Genomic DNA, 21,124 nt, shown 5'->3' with positions numbered 1-21,124 from the left:
ACCACTAATGATTTTTTACTTCAAAGGGTCGAAAATGAATTACACTATAGGCGTGATGTTTATAATGGCACATATTGGACATAATAGAAAAACTGTGAATGATTATTAATTCATTTTGAGTATGTACTGATATTCCTAGTAAACTGCATAGTAAATTTGAGAGTGTTCAAACATTTACCAGCATGATGTTCTTCAGGTAATAAGCATGCAGGTTTATCATTTGGTTACTCTGATACTGATGCTTAAAAAAATTCTCTAGTATTCCATTTAACAGGTATTTATTCAGAATTCTTCCTTGTCGTCTTTATTACAGGACGTTTTTACTCAAAGTATTTCCCACCAAAGATAAGGGACTCAATACAGCTACTCACAGGAGTTATGTGAATCATCAGTCCTCATGATTGCCAAAAAAACAAAACTATCCTAGGTTTTGAACTTCTTCCTATATCTTGTTTGCAGAAGAGTATGAATTGCATTCTCTATAGCACCAATATTAAAACTCCAAATTAAAACGAACAAAAAACTCAATGCTTCCTGAGCTTTATAAGGTATTTAATAAATATACTTACTGAACGTCAACTGCAATGATAGTCTTCTTTGTAGTGTTACAATTTGATAATTTCAATTAAAAAAAATACACTCTTTGGAGAAATATTAGCCATGGGGTAGGTAGGGTTCTAACTTACTTATAAACCTTACCAATTATTCAACATTATTATAAATGAAGTTGATACTAAACTAAAACTAACACACCTACTGAAATATCCATTCCAATACACATTGCTTTGAAACAGAACAAAAAAAAAAAATCACTGAGTAAACATCTCTAGAACATTTTCAGAATTTCATGAAAGACATAAATTTCAAACAAACATTCTAGGAGATTTATAATGAAATCCACCTGAGGGAGGGGAAAATTAGATTCTCTAAACCTTAGAAGAATTGTAATATTCCCGGGGTTCAGGTTTTGTTCAGTCACAAGTTTCAGTCAAATCTTAAATGAAATAACAAGCTTCCCTTTGAGGAAAGTCCAAGTGAATTTTCTCTTCTTAGCACTTACAGAAAATGTGGATTTGTGCAAGCCGAAGATATAGATACCCAGACTGAATAAACAAATGGCCCTGTCTATAACTGGTAATTTAAGGGACTCTGAGAAAACCTCTACAGATGAAACCTTATAGTTTCACTGTTACTCTTGAGCTGCTTCGAGTAATCCAAATATCTTCAAACTGAGCCGTCTTTTTATGGCGTTACACAAGTGGTTGTTAACAGCAACTCCCTGTCTCCGCAGCACTAAAGCCATGGAGAAGTTTTCAGTAATATACAAACTGGGGCTTGACTCATTCCCTTTTTCTTTTATGCAGAATCACCACGCCAGAAAGATAATAAGAGAAACATTATTAAGTGTGCTACATTTTTTTTTAAGATTTATTTATTTATTTTAGGGAGGGAGGGGCTGAGAAGGACAGAGAGAAAGTCTCAAACAGCCTCTGCCCTGAGCATGGAGCCCTGCATGGGGTTCGATCTAATGACCCTAAGATCAGGACCTGAGCTGAAACCAAGAGTCAAATGCTCAATAGACTGAGCCACCCAGGCTCCCCTAAGTGCACTACTTTTTAACAAATATTTACTGAGTGCTAATTAGTATAACTGCTATAGTTATAATAACTATACTGTGACAAGAAATGCATCAACTCAAGGGAATGGGAAAACAGCATTTGTTGATTATCTATCGTGTGTCAGGAAGCGCACAATATCCTCCAATCAACTCAAAATAATGTAAAGTGGGAAATACGCGTATTTTAGACATAAGGAAACCTAATCTTAGATTCATTTGTAAATAATAGGATATGCAGTCCAAACTTTTTAAATCAAAAAGAATATGGGGATTCATACAGATGGAAATTCTAGGACCAGCTCAAGCATAGCTGAAATTTGGTCCACAGTAATGTAATTAGATCATGTTTTTTCTTAGTTTATCGGCTCTGCCATCTTCTATCTTCATTTACGGTCTAGGCTTCACGCGGTGTGAAGGTAACCGCTGTAGCTCTAGAATTCCTAGACCAGTCGACGCAAAAAACCAGAAGTCTCTTTCCAGGAAGTCCCAGAAAAAAAATGTTCATTATACTATATGGGTTCGGAGTGGGTTACACAGTGTGTCTAAACTAATAATTGTGGCCAGAGAAATCTGGAGACTTATTTGTCTATGCCTCTGTCAGTTGCTCTTCCTCTTCCGTTAAGTAAGTAAAGCAACGTATGCAATCTAAGAAGAGGGCAGGGTGAACCCCTAGCCGACCAAAAAAAAAAGAAAAGAAAAGAAAAAAAAGAAAATTGCCTTGATAAAGTTTTTTAAAAAATATTTAAAAAAAAAATACACGCCGTTGGAGTCGGCATAGAGAAACAGGGAAGAAATGAAAGTGAAAGTGGGTGGGTCGGGCTCTTTCCTTCCACCATCCCCACCCATCTCCATTTAATCAACCTGGGTACTACGGCATTTCTTTCTTTTACATAAAGACTTTCAACATAGGGTCCCTCTGCTCTGAGGAAGAGAAAAAGAAAGAACACTAATATTTTAAAAATAGATGTCAATTGACCTCAGTATCGACATAAATTGTGTATAGCTACAGGTGAGAGGGGATGGGGGTTGAGGACGGAATAAGCTAACAAAATTATTCCAGTGAATTAAAGATAAACTAATACTTGAAACAAGCAACATTTCTGGATGAGACAGGTATCCCTAGCAGACATTTTTTTTAAAATGTCCTTTACAAAGTTTATTTTGTTTGAAATTACACTGTAGTAAATGGTAACATCTGAATTTGAATCTATATTCTTACCATTCCAAACTGAGTTGTTTTTACAAAATATATTTAGGGCGCCTGGGTAGCTCAGTTGGTTAAATGCCTGACTCTTGACTTTGATCCTGATCTCAGGGTTGCAAGATTGAGCCTGAGTCGGGCTCTGTGCTCAGCTTGGAGTCGGTTTGAGACTCTCTCCCTTTTCCCTCTGCCCCTCCCCACACTTGTGTGCGTGCTCTCTCTCTCTCGAATAAATAAAATCTAAAAAAAAAAAAAATGTCTTTTAATTTTTAACTGTTGTGATACTCATATTGCACTAAAGGAAAATAAGACAAAATCTATATTCAGTTTCCTATTAAAACTAGAATAGTGTCTGTCATGTGAACAGTTCAGCTGTTGAATGAATAAATGAAATAAACAATTGGTTGATGCCCTTAAGAAGAAGTAAATTCTGAGACGAGTACTATCATAAAAGACGGAGGAATAGAAAAAGGGGCATGAATTAGAGTGCATTCGAGTTTGGCCAGGAGATTGACATAAATTAAGAGGATCTAAATCAGAATCAGAAAGAGCACTTTAGACAAAATGAATGGTTAAGTGGAAACAGGAAATACAGGAGCTACTGTTCACGTTGGCTGGACCTAGGGTGTGTGCAGATCACACACTTAAGAAGTGGGCTCAGTGTAGTTTGGCTTTAACCTATATGCAATAAGAAATATTGTAAAGTTTTGTGTTTGTTTTTTTTTTTTCTTTCCAATGCAGAACTGTATCACCATAGCTTGGAATTCAAAAGAGGAATGTTCTCTGTTTAGTGAGCTGAAGAAGGGAGAAAACAAGTATGGAGAAAAGGTGAAGAGTTCATTACATTAGCAAGGTTGGACATAAGGGAGCTCAGCTTAGGGCTGTGTCATGAGAGCAGAAAGGAGCAGATTAATAAATCGACACTATAAAGTTAGACATGAGCAGGCAGGAAAAAATTACTGTAGGGTCTGTAGGGATTGTAGACACCACATCCTATTTTTTCTCTATCCCTTCCGAAATCATTTACTCGTGGAAAAGAAAAATCAAACTGATCTAAGCAAAATTAAACACTGTACTAAAAGCCCCAAAGGATCTGAAGAGCTACTTTCCAAGATAGGGCTCTGTGAGTCTCAACACAAATGAGGAACAACAAAAATTCAGAATACCAAGGGGATTCCAACTAGGGAAATTATAACAAATTTTATAAAAGGTTGCTTTGAGATCAGTCCTGAAGGGTTTTTAGGCAGACAATGAAGAAACGGGGCATTCTGCAAATGAATGCAGCTAGAGGAGAAAATTCGGTGTAGGTTTATTGTGAGGGGGCGAGTTTTGTTGCAACAGAGGTAACAGGAAAGTGAGAGACGGAATGTGTTAAAGGTAAGTGTGAGATAATTTGTAGAGGATATCAGTCATTAGGTTTTACCCTAAAAGTGAAAAGACTTGAACACTAAAATGTATTAAGTGCTAAGAAACTGAATTTAGACAGAACTGAGTTTATAGCTGGTTCCAACACTTATTAGTTAAGTGATTCACCATATGTAGAATAGGGATAAAAATTTATGTAGCTGCTAGTTTTAAATGAAGCAGTGCATAAAAACTCTGAGCTCACTCTCTGGCATAGAGTAAGTGCTCAGTGTTTCCTCATTACTCCTAACATATTATATAACCATAGTAATAAGAACAAAAACTATAACCAAGCAATACAACCGGAAGGTATGTAAATGATATAGCAAACTCAGACTTAACTTTAGAAAATTAGGCTTTGCTTCTATATTAAAATAAAATTATAGGGAACCACTTTAAATGACTATTATACATAGGACCAGAGGAAAGTTGAAAATGACTCATGAAACTGTAGACTATATGAATAAATGGTAGTGTATTTCCTGTATTTCTAACAAATTTCTCACATACCTGGTCCTCTCTTCCTTAACAATATCATTTATTTCCTGCTAACATTCAAATTCATGATTTATTCTTGTGCACACCTTTTAGGAAATCATTATGAATTTATTGCAATAAAAAAGTGACTCTCCTTAAATTATTTACATAAACAACTTACATTTAAATTTAATGTCATTATGTATATTTCACTTGTATAAATACAATAAAGAAAAATATTTCCCCGGGGCGCCTGGATGGCTCAGTTTTAAGCGCCTGCCTTCCTCTCAGGGCCTGATTCCCAGGCGTTCTGGCATGGAGCCCCACATCAGGCTCCTCTGCTGGGAGCCTGCTTCTTCCTCTCCCACTCCCCCTGCTTGTGTTCCCTCTCTCACTTCCTTTCCCTCTCTCCGTCAAATAAATAAATAAAATCTTAAAAAAAAAAAAAAAAAGAAAAATGTTTCCCTGATGAATTTGAAATTTTAATAACAACTTTGTGCATTGGAAGCTTAAATATAGTTATCTTCTTTCTGTAAACCCACATATTATGGCTCTCCAAAAGTGTTTTCATGTTTTTAAAAATTTGTAAAGATGATAAATTGATCAAGCTGAAATTAGGTAAGTGGAAAAAGTATCAAAAAGATTATTAATATATCTTTGATGTTGGCAGGGCACAGATTGGATTCAGGAAATGAAAAATGTAACAGATAGGTTAATGTGACCTCTCTTTTTGTAAAGCCTCTGATAATGATGATAGCCATGAAGTATATTTCTTAATTCACAAAACATAAAATAATAAGTTTTCAAAAAAATTTATATGTCAAAGGACTGTTGTTAAATAATTTCTATTCTACTTTAATTTTATTTTTAAAATAGTCATCTGCATCCAACAAAATCTCTTTGAATTAGATTCCATTATATCCCAATGCGAATAATAATTTAGTTGGATGTAGGGGTTCTGATGTCAAAATTGCCAAATTAAGGCCGTAATCTTGTGAAAATATTTCTTAACATCATCTTCCTATATAAATGATCGATTTTCAAAATATTTTCATGTATTAATTAATTAAATGAGTATTGTCAAGCTTTTTATAAACACTCTTTAGATGTTCCAAATATTCTATTATTTTATATTTGTACAGCTAGGTTTTTAAGCAGAATTTAAGCAATGTATACTTTAATTAAAAACATAAAAAAATGTTTTCTATCACTCAAAATTGATGAATAATCTTGATTTACATTATGAGGGGAAAATCTAGGTTATTTTAGGATTTTCTTGGCTTACTTACATAAATCAACCACTACATCATAGCCCAGGCAAACCCTGATTTCCTTTTGTTTCAAAGAACTAAAAACTATATTTATGCATTCAAATTACATAAGCATAAAAATAAGCTTCTACATAATGGCCAAAAAAATGAATTACTGTAATTTCATACTGTTTTCCTTGAAAATCAGTTGTTAATATAGAAAATGTCTATAAATATTCATTAACCACTCCCCCAAAAAAGAAAAACAGGAAGGTAAGAAAGGAAAAGTTTCCATAATATAGAAAAATTCAGCTAATCACAATCTAAACTAATACAGAGGTTTTAACCATAACTAACCCAGCTAGCAGTTTTAAGTCACTTAAGGCAACTGTCATTTTTATTTCCCCTGAAGCTATCTATTTCAATTCATTTGTAAGGTTTATGTATCCTACAAGGCACTAGTGTATACACCAAAGGATAAAACCCTGGCAGTTTGATATTTGTTGCCTAATGTTCTCAATCTACTCATGTGGGTATGTTGAGTATTTCCACTCATGACTGTTGACAGATGAGACCTAATAGGCAGTTTCTCCATATATCTACTAATTTGGTGGGTTTTTCTGTTACAGTACATTTTAAAGGCTCTCTGACAACCTGTCATGTACTTCATTTTTGCTTGAACCAAATCTTTAAAACCAAAGAACTTTAAAACCTGAAATTTTGCTGCAGGACTTCTTTTTCACAAGGAGAAGCAAGAGATAGAATAGAACACCACTATAGAACAAATGAATGTTAATTTAAAGGAAAAAAAGAATGCATTTGTGTAAATATTTTTGATTGACTTACAATAACCAATTCCTTTTTCCTACCTGGCTAACCATAGTGAGGCCACATCCACAGATTTACAACTAAATTAAAATGGTAGAGGGACACCTGAGTGGCTCAGTAGGTTAAGCATCTGACTCTCGTTTTCAGCTTGGGTCATGATCTCAGGGTGATGGGATCAAGCCCCACCTCAGGCTCCATGCATAACATGGAGTCTGCTTGGGATTCTCTCTCTCCCTCTAACTTCCCCCCACTCACTCGCGCAGATGCTCTCTCTCTCCCTCTCTGTCTCCAAGTAAATATATAAGATCTTTAAAAAATGGTACAAAATGTCAACTTGGTGGATTCACAATGAATATTTTTACAGTCTCAAATCATTGTAAACAGAGAGAATATCAGTGCCACCATGTTGCCCATCTAAAGACACCCCCCACTACCATCGGTAATTTTACATTTAAATTAACAGTTTTTATAATTAAACAAAATTGAGAAGTATTTAGTCATATTCACAGAAAATTTCAAAAAATGTTCTATTGACTGTAATCATTAATTTATGTACAATTCTCAAAGATAAAATTATTTATTTTCAACTGTATTGTTCTACTGAGCCATAATAGGAGTCTTTCATTCAAAAGAGAGTTTTTCTGTTATGTTATGTGTATATAAAGTTTTAACATTTTAATAAAACATTTCATCAAAAAAATGAATTCACAAAATAAGATATTATGGTAAAATATATCACCTTCCTTCAACAGAATAATAATATAGCCACTTCAGATCGGAAGAATTAGAAACCCCAATATACATTATTCTTCTGGGTACACATTTTATGAGAACTCATTAATGCCTTATATGCTTGATTCAAAATACTATAATATATTAAATATATGTATGAAATAGGTCATGCAGTGCACAAATTAAATTCATATAAGAAATTACTTAGGTTCTCAGAATGAGTTCTTTGCCTCTCTTGATGTATCGCACTGAATTTTAACTTTTGGTATTTTTCTTTATTAACCTTATTGTTACCTGAGTTTGTTTTTACTACCAAGCAAAGAAAGCAAAGTAATCTATGCAACTATATCACTTATGCACTTCAGGTAAAATAAGTTTGATTTACCATTTTCAGCAAAACTCAAAATCATATGTGACAAAGGAAAAAAAATACAAATTTGCTATGTATATCCCACAGCCATCTCCTAAGAAGAATCCTGGGTCCTGTCAAAGTGACGGCCCTATGTTTTACTGAACACTTTGATGAGTTAGCATAAGGACCTCTGAGAGAAGCAAGAGCTATTTCTCTTTGCATAATAAAACTCAAGAGGCAGATTTGCAATGTAGAGTGTTTCTAAATTACATGTTATTAGTGCTCCATTGATTTCTTCAGTAAAAAATGCTATAGAATGAATCTATTTAGGTACTTTATTAAATCCTAGAGTTTGGAGGCTACTAATAACACCTGTATAAAACTTTGCCTTTTTTAAAATAATGAGATCCTCATATTTTAAATACAGTCTACTCTTTAAATCCAACCCCATTACCCCATACAATAAAAAAAAAAAAAAGATAACATAGCTAATACAGTAATATGGGCTACTAATCTGGCTAAGTGTATATTCTGACAAAAGAGGTGCTGGCTTTCTTGGTTCTTCTGCTTTGGACACTAGATTATTTTTTTTACAGGACTCATATAGCTCAGAGACCTTTAATATAGGGCAGAGACCAAGCAGGGAAGCAGACAGTGTTCTCTAACTCAAGAAATAATGAAGATAACAAACTGAATACACACACATATGGGCATGCACGCGCACCATGCACACTTGTGCGCACACACGTACACATACACACACACGACTTGACTGCAAGCACTCAAAGGTTTTCTGTCTAAGCATTTTATACTCAATGTGTTAGCTACACTAAAATGTTAAAGAAGGTGGAAAGTAAAAAAAAAAAAAAAAAATCCAGTAACCAAAATGAAAAAGAAGAATTGCATTACAGATCCAAATTGAAGGGTATAGTGTGTCTACTTCTTTAAAAAGAAGATGAAAAAAGTTATCAAGTGCTTAAGTAGAAGAAGCTGTGCACCCATATAAAAAGGCTGGGAGGTTTGCCAACCAGGATTTGTGTATGTATATGCACATACACTCACCAACATGTGTATACATGTGTATACATGTACTGTGTTTAATAAGCAACTTATGAATGTCTTCTGTTTTTCAGATAGTACATTAAGCTCTGGGAATGTAAGGATCCCAAGATATTGCAGGTCCTGACAATCTAGAGGTTGTGTTTGCGTGGAGTGGAGAGGGCAATGAAGAACCCCAGAGACGTGGGGGGAAGAGAAATCTTACTTTCGGAATTCATAAATGTTTTGGATATTCACCATGTGTGAGAATACAGACAGAAAGAGCCCCCATTCCTGGTTTATTTAGAATCCTTATGGTTTGTTAGTTCATTTCTTTGTGGAAGGAATTAGCAGATTAGGATGAATGGAGTGAAAAAATAAATAAAATGACCTCATGGAACTGTGATTTTGTGAGATCTTTATCTAAGAACCATTTTTTGAAACAATTTTAATTGTTGCTTATCATCCTGAGATTATATTTATCCTAAAAAGGATTGAAAACTGATATTTCAGTTTCTGATGTGCCAGGATTTCAGTGTACCCGACAATTTTACTGCTAAAATTGTATCTCCATACACCTGGCCTGTCCATGAATCAAGTCATGAGTGTAGAGTTGTCTTGATAAATGGCTAGCCATATATATAATTTTGCTTTAACAGATTTGATAAAATATGAGGAAGAATGATATACTTTACTTTAACTTTCACTTTCACAGAATGTTTATTTTTCCCTTGGAGAAGCTTCAAGGAAACATAAATCAAACCCAATCCCTTCTTAATCATTTCCTTGCTGTAATTTATAACAGAAAAGGAGTGCTATAGCCCTCTCTCCAGACTCCCAGAATGGTGCCCGCTGCTTGCTATTTCAGTTTGCTTCATCTCTTTCAGTGGAGCCATAGCCATTGGGTGTGTAGGAATTATGACCCATCTGAAACAGGATAAGCCCTAAGCCCCTTATTCCACATTTGACTGCAACCCTCTTACATTACACCCTTCTCACTCATTCAACTTTTGAAGGTCTTAAAATCGTGCCTTTCCAGCCCACCAAAACTGAAGAGTAACACTGAGGTCCGCTTTCCATGGTATTCCTGAATTACCCAATTTGAGATAATTATTTGACACTAACATCATCTTGGGGTATGGTAGGGAATATAGGAGTGTTACAAGGAAACTTTTGGAACATTGTCTGTCTGTTTGTTTGTTTGTTTGTTTGTTTTGTTTACTAGGTCAAGTCCAGAGGAGGAGAAAAGTGTGGGTACTGGCATTCTCAGTTTTTAAGTAAATGCTTTTTGCTTTCAAGTTCTCTATTATATATACTGTATTCATCTTGTTACTTATGTAATTACAGACTGAAATAAATACACACACACACACATCCTCCCATTCAAACATTAATTTTAAGATACTACATAATCAACCAATCAACCCATAAAGAAAAATGCCAATTAGAACGATGTCAAATTTCCCAGCGGCTCCTCCGTTTTCCTTTCAAGAAATAGGAGCACTTTAAAGGTAGATTTCTAGAGAAATATAACCCAAAGAAACCAGAGTAGTTTGAAATTCCAGGTGATATTATCAAATGGTGGTGTTCGGGGTGATGTCAATTGTAGGACAAGCCTTTTTGAAGCATCTCAGTTAGCATCATCGAAGTGCTGTCTTCCCCTTCTATCTCAGGACTGCTCCGAAGTAGCACATAAATCAGAAATAACTTCCTTTTTGTATTTAATAAAAGTGTCTTCTGTACTAGGTGAATAGATGGGATTAAACTTGTCTGTAGTTGCAGTCAACTTCAGAGAGGACAAGAGATACAAGACACATGATTTGTAGATATTACAAGGGTCAGGCTATAGAACTACTTTTTCTTCATGTATTTTATCTATTTTAAATTGTATCAAAGGTATTATTTTAGTCAGTGAAAATTTAAAGAATTTCTGAGAGCCCTAAAGAACCTGAATATTAGCTGTGCCTTTGTAACATTGGTGAAAATATCTAGTTGTTACCCTCTTCCTTATCTTCCAACTAATTTTATTCATGACAATTCAAAAGCTCTCAGAAACACTTCTGCTAATTCTTGCATTTGTCATAGCTTGTACTTTCTGGCCTTCTTGGTATCTTGCACTAAGCTTTATCAAGTTTCCTTGCTCTCAACCACCTTGGCCCTTAAGTAGTTGTCACTTCCATCACCCCACTACCAAAAAGAAATCATTCTTTGGAAGAATTACTGAAGTGTTTTTTTTTGGGGGGGGGAGGACGGGGGGATCCCATGGAAATGCTTTGTTATTCATTGCTTGAATATCTGCCATCTCATTAGCTTCTTCTCTCATTTTCTCAATGATCCTCACCCCTCTAATCTTTACAAGGAAATATTTTAAAAGTAAACATATGATAATGTGATAAATCACTGCCAAAACTGTGGTTTTTATTTACTATGCTAATTATAGTAGCACTTGCACAGTAAGTTGTAATCTTTACATATATCACAAGAAATTGACATTTAAATTTTTTTCTTTTCAGAATGGTATCAAAATGAAACACAATCAATTATGTAAATGTCCATTCTTTATGAGATTTAGTTGCTTTGAAGATAATACAACCATTGTAATACAACATTTCTGAAAAAAAATTGCTTTGAAATTACTTTTTAATCTCTAGCTAGTTAAAAAAACTGATACAAAAATCACTACATCCCCCATGCATTAGCCATATCATAAAAAACTTAAGAGAAGTAGAATTATAGTATCTTTCAAATATATCTATTTGCATGTAATGATATTATAATAACAGCACTTTGGATACAAGTTATGAGTACAATAATGAAACAGTTTGCTTTACATTTGTAGAGCACTTGTGCTTAAAAAAGAAAATGAATTACTGTTTCAATTTTTATACATTAAATAGACATAATTGATTCTTCTGAGAATTTTACATGCATTTTCATTTTTAATACTTTCTTTCAATTTTTCCTCTCTGGATATATTTGTATATAGAAGATAAAAATCAAAATTGAAATTCCTCATGTGAGAAATTTATATTTCTCATGTCATTACAAAACACATTTTTTTGCACTGCATAATCTCTTCAACTTCTGAACTATGATTTATGATTAATTAATTACTTGCTGGAGTTTAAGATTTTTAAAGAAAATTCTCTATTAACTGCAAATCTGAAAAATGAGTGTCTAGTTAATATACATTGCCAGTTAACTGAAATGTGCGATGAATTACTAATATGAAAAGTACATCACTTATTAAATATTCAATGGAACTGTTTTTATGAATATTAACAGAATATAAGGTATAATCTTTTATTCTTTAAAAACAAAAAAATATAATTATAGAGTGATTTAAATCAATATATTTCAATAAGCATCAGAATATCACCTGTGTCATTAACTAAATATCAAGTCATTTTAGTTTTTCCTAAACAATTGGGGAAAAGTGGATATTAACCCACTGGCACTCAATATTAAAAATATATATGCTAGAATTTTAATAACCTTCTAAAAACAAACTTTTAATCAATAAGTATTAGTTCCTTTCAGAAGCTGAGTAGGTAGTTGGAACTTTGGGGAGACAGGATTCTAATACATTTTCTCTTATCTTCCAGGAAGTTTAGTTTCATTAAACCAAAGTGAATTCACAGTTGGGGTGCACATATGTGTATCTTAAAGAATGGCTGCGTGCTGGTCTAGAGTCCTTTATTATCCCCTGGTAAGCACTCGTATTCAGGAGAGTGTAAGGCAGGGACACAAGCTGAGTCCGGTAACCAGAACTCAACAGTTTAAAGACTATTTTGCTTTAGATCAAAGGTAGTGTGACATCGGTGTATCTGGTGTGTCCCCAGCCTAGGGCTCAGGTACTCTTCTGATTCCTATGGAGAAAGAAGGAATACACAAAACCAAAAGGGGATTTTTTACTAATAAAGTCTCACGCCATAGGATAAAAAAGGAATAACTGTACCTTGTGCTCACTTAGGCAACACATATACTAAAAATAGGAATAACTGTATGTGACCTAGGCTGTGTCTCTCAAGGAGTGGGAAAGAATTTACTGAGGAACTGAGCAAGTGTATAAAATCAGGCCTTCCTGCTCAGATATTTTTTAAATGTAAATGAGTTTTCTGAAATTAAAATTCCTTGGGCCATTCAAAATGGATAAAGAAGATGTGAAACACACGTACACACACACACACACACACACACACACACACAAGCACTGGACTATTACTCAGCCATAAAAACAAATGAAGACTTTTATGACGACATGGATGGACCTAGAGGCTATTATGCTAAGTGAAATAAATCAGACAAGGACAAATATCAAATGATTTCACTTATATGCGGAATCTAAAAAGCAAAACAAATGAACAGACAAACAAAAACAGAATCATAAATACAAAGAGCAAACGTGGTTGCAGGGGAGGGAATGAAGAGGAGAATGGGAGAAATAGGTGAAGGGGATTAAGAAGTACCAACAGGAAATATAGTCAATAATATTGTGGTATTTATGTATGGTGACATTTGGTAACTATACTTACCATGGCAAGCACTGCATAACGTAGAGAATTGTCAAATCACTATGTTGTACACTTGAAATTAATATAGCATTGTATATCAACTATATTTCAATCAAAGAGGGGGGACATAAATTAGGATCCAAAAATTTCAAAGTGCTGAGAATTTTAAGCTGTCTTAAAAAGTGAACAGCTTCCCAAACTTTGTGAAGATTGATTATTTTTTAAGCCATAAGCTTATTTTTTAATATAGATGGATAAAATAATTTTGGTTCTCTTAAATTCTTCAGTCTTGATTTACTTTACAGACTAGATTAAACAAGCCTGAGAATTATAGATAGTGAAAAGGGGGAAAAATGTAGAAAAAAATAAGAAGCCAAGCAGGAAAAATAGAGGTTTTTAGCAAAATTGTCACTGTTCGCAGGGGAGCCCCTGCAACAGTGTGGATTATGAGTAGTATGAACAACCACCATTAAGGACAACTTAATGCTTATTTTTAATGTTTTTAAAAGATTTTACTTATTTATTTGACAGAGAAAGAGAGAGAGCAGAAGCAGGGGAGTGGCAGAGGGAGAGGGAAAAGCAGCCTCCCCACTGAGCAGGGAACCCAAGTCGAGACTCAATCCCAGAACCCTGAGATCGTGATCTGAACCGAGGGCAGATGCTTAACAGACTGAGCCACCTAGGCGTCCCTGCAACTTAATATTTGAACATTATTTCATTCCAGTCCTCGGAAAGAAATGAAGTAAACTGGCTAAATTCACAATAGCCAATGGCAAACGGTGTTGCTGGGACCTTCAGGCTTCAATCCATCTGACAGGAGTGTAAGTACTTATTACTCGTATTTACTGCTTCCACATAATTCATGTGCACTTAATGCAGGACTTGCTGCATCTCGGATACCGTGTTAGATGCTGAGCAATTCAGTACATAAGAAATACAGTTCCCTTAATGCTATGTAATCCCCTCAATCCTATACATAGTCTGGTTTAGGAAATAGTGTAGCTCTTTCTTCTTTATTTCCATTCCCGTGAGAAACATGAATTAAGAGCCTACTAGTTTTTAGGCACTTAGGATATAAAATCCTGACACTTGTCCAGGAGCTTTTCAGACATTGGAGATATAAATTATTTGAAATGAGGGCGTAGTAATCTGAGAGAAAAGCAGATTAATGTGATGAGGGGTCACAGGAAGGAAACTCATATTAATTAAACACGTATTATGTGTCAGACCTTCTGCCTGGCCTGGAAATATATACCAAGCACAGCAGTCAGAAAATAGTCTAAAATTCTGAAAAACACAAGTTACAAAAAGATTAATCTCCTCAACACATATTTAAACACATGCCAAATTTGGTTAGAAAAATATGTCACATGAAATTGGTAGGAGAAAAGACCGTATCTTCCCCTCAGATTTTCCTGATGTAGAAAAAAATTCTCATTATGTTAAAGATAGTTTATATTTAATGTTTTGATTTTGGAAATGCATGCTAATTTTTGCTCTCACTCTTCACTTAGTAATAGGAATAATTATTTTGAAGTGCAGTAGAAAATTTGACCATCATTCACATTTGTGAAAATGGGACTCTATATCCAATCTATGCAAGTAGGATTGCTATAATTTAATTTAGTATGTGCTATAAGTATGGCAAAACAACCCTGCATTTCACTACCCATCCCTAAAAAGGAAAACGACGTTTAAAAATATCCTCAAGCATACTTTTCAGTGTTTCTCATAATATAGAGAAATAACTAAAATAAAATTTTGCCTTATATGTGTTCCCATTATTTAGATGTCCTAATTATTAGCTCCAACACTAATTGTGTAGTAATAATTTCAACCCTAAAGAGATATTATGTTCTGACTGTACGTATAATAATTCTATAATTGCACAATGTAATCTTGTATATCAATTATAAACACAAACCCATAATTACACATAGCACTTACTGAATTTAGACAAAGTTAAACTCTTGACCTGGTAGCTATTTTACCACAATGATAGAATTTACTAGTTGCAGGGGAAAAGAAATAGCCCGAACTACACACTATTAACCCTATTAGTATTATAGACACAGGAAATTTGCTCCAAATAATTCCAATACAAGTGCATTTGGAAAAAAAAAAGCCGCTAATGTATATTGAATATAGTTATGTGTAATAGGAGAATGGGGTAAATAAAAGCAAGTGTTACACAGTAAATTATTGATTAATAATTTATCAACAACTTGAAAATAACAAAGGAATTAATTATAACACTCATTGCCAAATACATGAAGTTGTATCCTTATTGAGTAAGTATAAAAACGTATATTTTTTAGGTACCATCTCAAGTGGTACCGTTTTTGGTACATATGCTAATTTCTTCTGTGTCTGTACTATTATAGCTCTTACAGTCAGATGTAAAAATTATTACTTCAATACAAATACTTAAAAATATGCTGCATTTTCAATAAGTTCTACTTATTTTCCATAAAACGTAATAATTGTAACGACATTATGTTTTTTAATCACTTTATTCCTGAGCACATAATAGACATTCTGAAAGTAACGGTAATTTGCTTGAAAGATAACACTAACCTCTTTGAAAACATACTTGGCTATGCAAATAAGAGTTCTATGTAATGTCTGACTATGAGCCACGATTCTGATTTATTAATCCTGCTTTTTTACTTTTGGAAGTTGAATTTCACACTCTCTCAGAATTCTTCCGACTCCAACTCTTAGATACTTTTCAATATAATACAAGAGAAACAAATATATACAAGAATCAAATACTGACTCATGTAACATATCTGGAGCAGTTCTCCCTCAACATAATTTACATGAGAAACAGAACAAAATATTAGTTTGGTTCAAATTCACTAACGTTGCTAAGTAATACTTTAAAAGTTTTTCAGTAAATTATTAAAATATACAGTACTTGAAATTGTGATATATTCAGTCTCCCTCTTTCAAGCATTTAAACCACTTCTATGGAACTCTGGAGTGATGTCATTAGAAGTAATTACCTTTTCACCTTTTACAAATACATTCAAGGATAGAACACATCAACATGTTTCCTCAAAGTGTAAGCCTCAAACATTTCATTTCAACTTACTATTTGCTTCTAATACTTTTATATTAATTTCTATATGGCAAAAATGATAAAAGAATGTCATTATAATATATTGAATGGATTTCTGTGAGAGTGGTTCTTCATCATGCTGAGTTCAAATGTCAGCATTCTGCAAAAGCCTAATATGAAGACCCCAATGAAAATTTGCAAAATATTAACTATAAAATTGATTTAAAAATGCCACTGATCTTTTAAAATTCACTTCCTAATGAGGCATAAAAACAAATACATAATGGGAAATTCATTATGAATGTTGATAAATAAAAATTCATCAAGCATGAGACAAGGTAAATCACATGCAATTATGTGTGTATCCATTATATAACAGAAATGCATTTTATTTTTTATGACTTCCCATGGCTTCCTATCAAAATTAGAGAGAAATCTAAAAGTTGATCACTCATTTAGCACTTACCTTATGTGGGTGATGATGAGTGTTGTAGTGGGAATAAAAAAATCATCCACTCGGTCAAACTGCTTTCCCACTGGCTGGGTGTGAATAGTGTGGTGTGGCACATTCCCGCTGGCCAGGGTTATTACCTAAACAGAGCATATCATGGTTAGACATTGGCAGTACATTCCCTTGATAGTACCAGCATTAATTTCATGTAGAGATGAAATAAATCAGTAGCTGTTTCATAGACTACTGCCATCCTCAAAATTAGTATATCATTAATTGGACTTTTGTAATTGATTGCTTATTTTCAACATAGAGATTTGTTTTTATAAAGAAATAAAAAATAAGGAAAGATTTGTCTTGAATAATTTCTGCTTAAATTATAAAATAGGTAGAAATAACTTCTGTATTATAAAAGCATTAACCTTGCTATAATGAGAAAAATAAAAGCAAGCAAACATATGGAGTAAATGAGATTATTAGCTTGCTTGCTTTTCTTTCTTTCTTTCTTTCTTTCTTTTTCTTTTTTTTTCAGCTTTGTGGAGGTGTAATTAATAAACAAAATAGTCTCCTAATATAGAACAGAGCTGTAAACAAAACTGAAAACTCCAAAACAAATCACATTAAATATTTTAGCTCTTAGCAACTTTAGAATAGATGAAATTATATTTAATTTTTTTCCTTCTATAAATCGAAAGTAACAGATTTAAGTAAGTTGTTTTTTTTAAATTTTTTTAGAGAGGAGAAAGTGAGAAAGGGGAAGGGGAGAGAGAGAGAGAGAATCTTGAGCAGGCTCCCTGCTGAGCACGGAGCCCAACATGGGCTCCATCTCAGGATGCTGAGATCCTGACATGAGCCGAAATCCAGAGTTGGATGCTTAATCAAACTGAGTCACCCAGATGCCCCAGATTTAAGTAAGTTTTAATCAAAGACATTTCTTCTTCTTATTCATCATTAATTGGTTTTTAAAACCTTTATGGTCCATTAAAGAAAGATCACTACATTTAAATTCTTTTATTCCTGTATCCCATTATGCACCAAATTCTATCAGTTCTTTCTTCGGATTTTTCACACCTCTCCATTTTTTCCTATTGTTCCTGCTGGTCAACCATTGTTCTGTGTTAGCCTTTTAAAGCCCTTTTGCCTTTATTTCTCCCCTTTTAAATCCTTTCTACATACGGCCACTAAATTAAACTTCCTAAATAATTGACTGACTCTGTTTAGTTAAATAACTTTCCTCCCTCAAAACGGAGACTTTTCCTTTGGTTTTTATGACAGAAGTAAGTGGCACTTTGATTTTTTTTTTTTTTCTGAACGGCTAATTTTTCTTCACTCATATGAGTATACTTTCATTGAGTTCCCCTGGAAATTGCCTTTCCAATGAAAATAGCTTATTATAACAGGATAGGCTCACTTATGTTGTGGTTAAAAAAAATAGAAAAAAAATATTAGTCTTAGAGCCTTGGGAAATGAAGATTTCATTTCACACCCATTATTTTCCCAGAGGGTTTTGGTTGGTATCTACTGTTTCACTTAGTATCCCATGCTGAACCAGCAGCCTTGAATGTTTCCATTTATAACAGACCACATTTGCCAGAACTAATCCTATGGCTCCACCTAACCAAACGGAGCCTATCATGTGCCCAGAGGAAGAGAGAACCAAAGTCTTTGATAAAAGCCTTAAAGATATCCTACCTATTTTATTAATTAATGTCAGTGAGAAAGTTTTCAATGGATTTTAGCCATTCATAATAATGTCTACACGATTTTAATAAAGGTCAACAGAGGTAATGGGAATGGAACTCCTCAAATTTTCCTCCCCTTAGTTTGTATAGAAATGCATAGCTCTGAAATGCATGTACATATATTTGAAATTAATAATAATACTGAAACTGATGGCAGCAATAATAATATTTACTGAGAACCTGTTATATGCCAATATGTGTTCTTGGTAGTTTACAGGTGTCCCACAATTTAATATTAAAATAACACTATAATGTATCCCAAACTTACTGATGCAAAACTATTTTATGCCAATGAAGGTATATTAATTGAGCATCTAATTTGTGTTTGGCATAGTCCTAGGTTGTAAAAATACAATGCCACTTCCCTAGTTCTTCTCAGTCTGGACTTCGTTCCCTGATGGTTCTAGGTCCTTCTCACTGCTGCAGTGGAACTGGTGGATTTCCTGATTCAGGCCTCAGCTGACACACAGATTGATCTAAGATGCACCTTAATCAATAGGCCCAATCTTGTGACAATCCTTGGTTCATTCCTAATGGCATCCTGCTGCTTCCATGTGTGATGCCTTCCACAAACCCACAGCTGCTACCTCCCACTGTCACCCCATCTGGCTGGGGCCTACTTCCTGGCCAACAGCAAGATGTAAAGACTTTATTCCAAGTTCTTTCCTGGGGACATTTCTTCTCTAATTATTGTGCATTTGAAAAGACATTACATATGGATTGTAAAACTGTGCGGATGACAGTCTCATGACTTTTAGAACAGCATTTCTTAAATTTTTATAAGTCATGATGCCTTTTAAAAAGGAAAAAAATAACTAGGATAAATCTTTGAGAATTCATCTGAGAACACTAATTGGAAAATCACTGTCTTATATACCTAGCATTATGGCAGTTTATGAGTTTTTATTAATTAATTATAAATATCACAGAAAATAATATATTTTGCTTCCATAATTGATGAAGATGTATAGATTTAATTATAGTCAAAATGAAAACGCAAAGTAGAAGTATACCTAGGACTTTCAGATCCATGATAAAAGGTTCTGCACCTTCACGGTTTCGGTGGCCACTATTATAAGATATACTGCATTAGGGCAAAAGGTACTGCCTAAGTAACCATCACAACCTAGCATCGATGTCTCTAGTTCTAGTCTGATCTTTCAACATGGCACAGGGACACTCTAGCAAAAATGGGGCCTTGCCCATGTTTTTGGTTTGGTGAATTCTATTTCACCATAGGAAAGTCTATTCCTCTTTTCAAACAAATCTTAAATCTCATTTCCTTTGCAGATGTTTCCTGATCATCTTGTTGGGAAACAATTATCCATGAATATTTTGACATTTCTGCTGAGTTAAGTCTTTCTGAGCAAAGGGCACTAGCGAAGGGAGAAAGGGTGATGGCACAGCAAAAATGCCTTGGAAGCTAAAGGTGGTGTATTGCTCCTGAGAGAGGTAGAGACTTAACTCCTTTGAGCCCTACTGACATTCCAGGGTATTGACCTGATAAAATTTGCATTCCAGAGTAAAAATAATAAAAGGATGGACTGATATGCCAACACTCTAAGAAAAAAACCTTAACACACATAATTTCAGGGTCCTTCTGTTAGAGCAACTGTGCTGTACATACAGGGTAATATTAATTTCTCACCACTCCACCCTTAGGATGGGTGCTGGAGTATAAACACTAGCATGGTCCTGAGTAAGAAATGGTCTGTTCTCTGATCCAGAGGCCCTGTGTTTCCTGTCAGCCTGTCTGTCTATCTAACTACGTATTATCTTATCTAATCCGTCACATAGATATGTGTATAAACATGTGTATAAATGTTACTTTATGCAAATAAATCTAACTGTATGTACTATTTTACGAGTACTTCTCAATTCTTACATTTTATTTTATATTTTCAGATGTGAGACTTAGCTTTCCTTCCACCCAGCAAACATTTAAAAAATTCATTAAATCTTAAAAGCATATTTTTTATTGGACATTCACAGAAAAAGAACCCATTTTTTAAATGGCTGAATAATGTGTGGGAAGTTACTTAACACCTTTTCAAAGTCTTTTCCCACCCTTTCTGTATGATACTGAAGGAGTGTGCCTAAAGTGCTTTATGGAAGTTTTGCAACCCTGAGAAAGCTATTAATCTATCAAAGTAGCAAGCACCAAAGGGGAGGGGAAGGATTCAGTTCCAAAGAATATAATATATTGAAAATTCATACAGATTTAAAAGAAAATATATTTTTAACTTTTATAAGCTGTGTTTATTTTATTTTAAAGGTAAAGAAAATTAATTCATAAGAGTAAACTTTTTAAAAAAATCATGTATATTGGGGCGCCTGGGTGGCACAGCGGTTAAGCATCTGCCTTCGGGTCAGGGCGTGATCCCAGCGTTCTGGGATCGAGCCCCACATCAGGCTCCTCCGCTATGAGCAAATTTCTTCCTCTCCCACTCCCC

General features: G+C 34.2%; 1 protein-coding gene across 4 annotated transcripts in view; it reads right to left on the bottom strand.

Moving 5' to 3' along the window:
* The window catches only part of FSTL5 (follistatin like 5), a 720,210-nt gene that overhangs the window by 44,823 nt on the left and 654,263 nt on the right, over positions 1-21,124 (bottom strand). For all 4 annotated transcript variants that reach the window (XM_002916266.4, XM_034661428.1, XM_034661429.1 and 1 more), the window contains one exon: positions 16,945-17,069. In XM_002916266.4, coding sequence (XP_002916312.1) covers positions 16,945-17,069 — 125 coding nt within the window. The remainder of the gene's footprint in view (positions 1-16,944; positions 17,070-21,124) is intronic.

Source organism: Ailuropoda melanoleuca, chromosome 5, assembly GCF_002007445.2.
Source record: "Ailuropoda melanoleuca isolate Jingjing chromosome 5, ASM200744v2, whole genome shotgun sequence".
In the NCBI taxonomy this organism is placed as follows: domain Eukaryota; kingdom Metazoa; phylum Chordata; class Mammalia; order Carnivora; family Ursidae; genus Ailuropoda; species Ailuropoda melanoleuca.
Note: the sequence above shows the minus strand (reverse complement) of the source record. Positions and strands in the feature narration are given on the sequence as shown.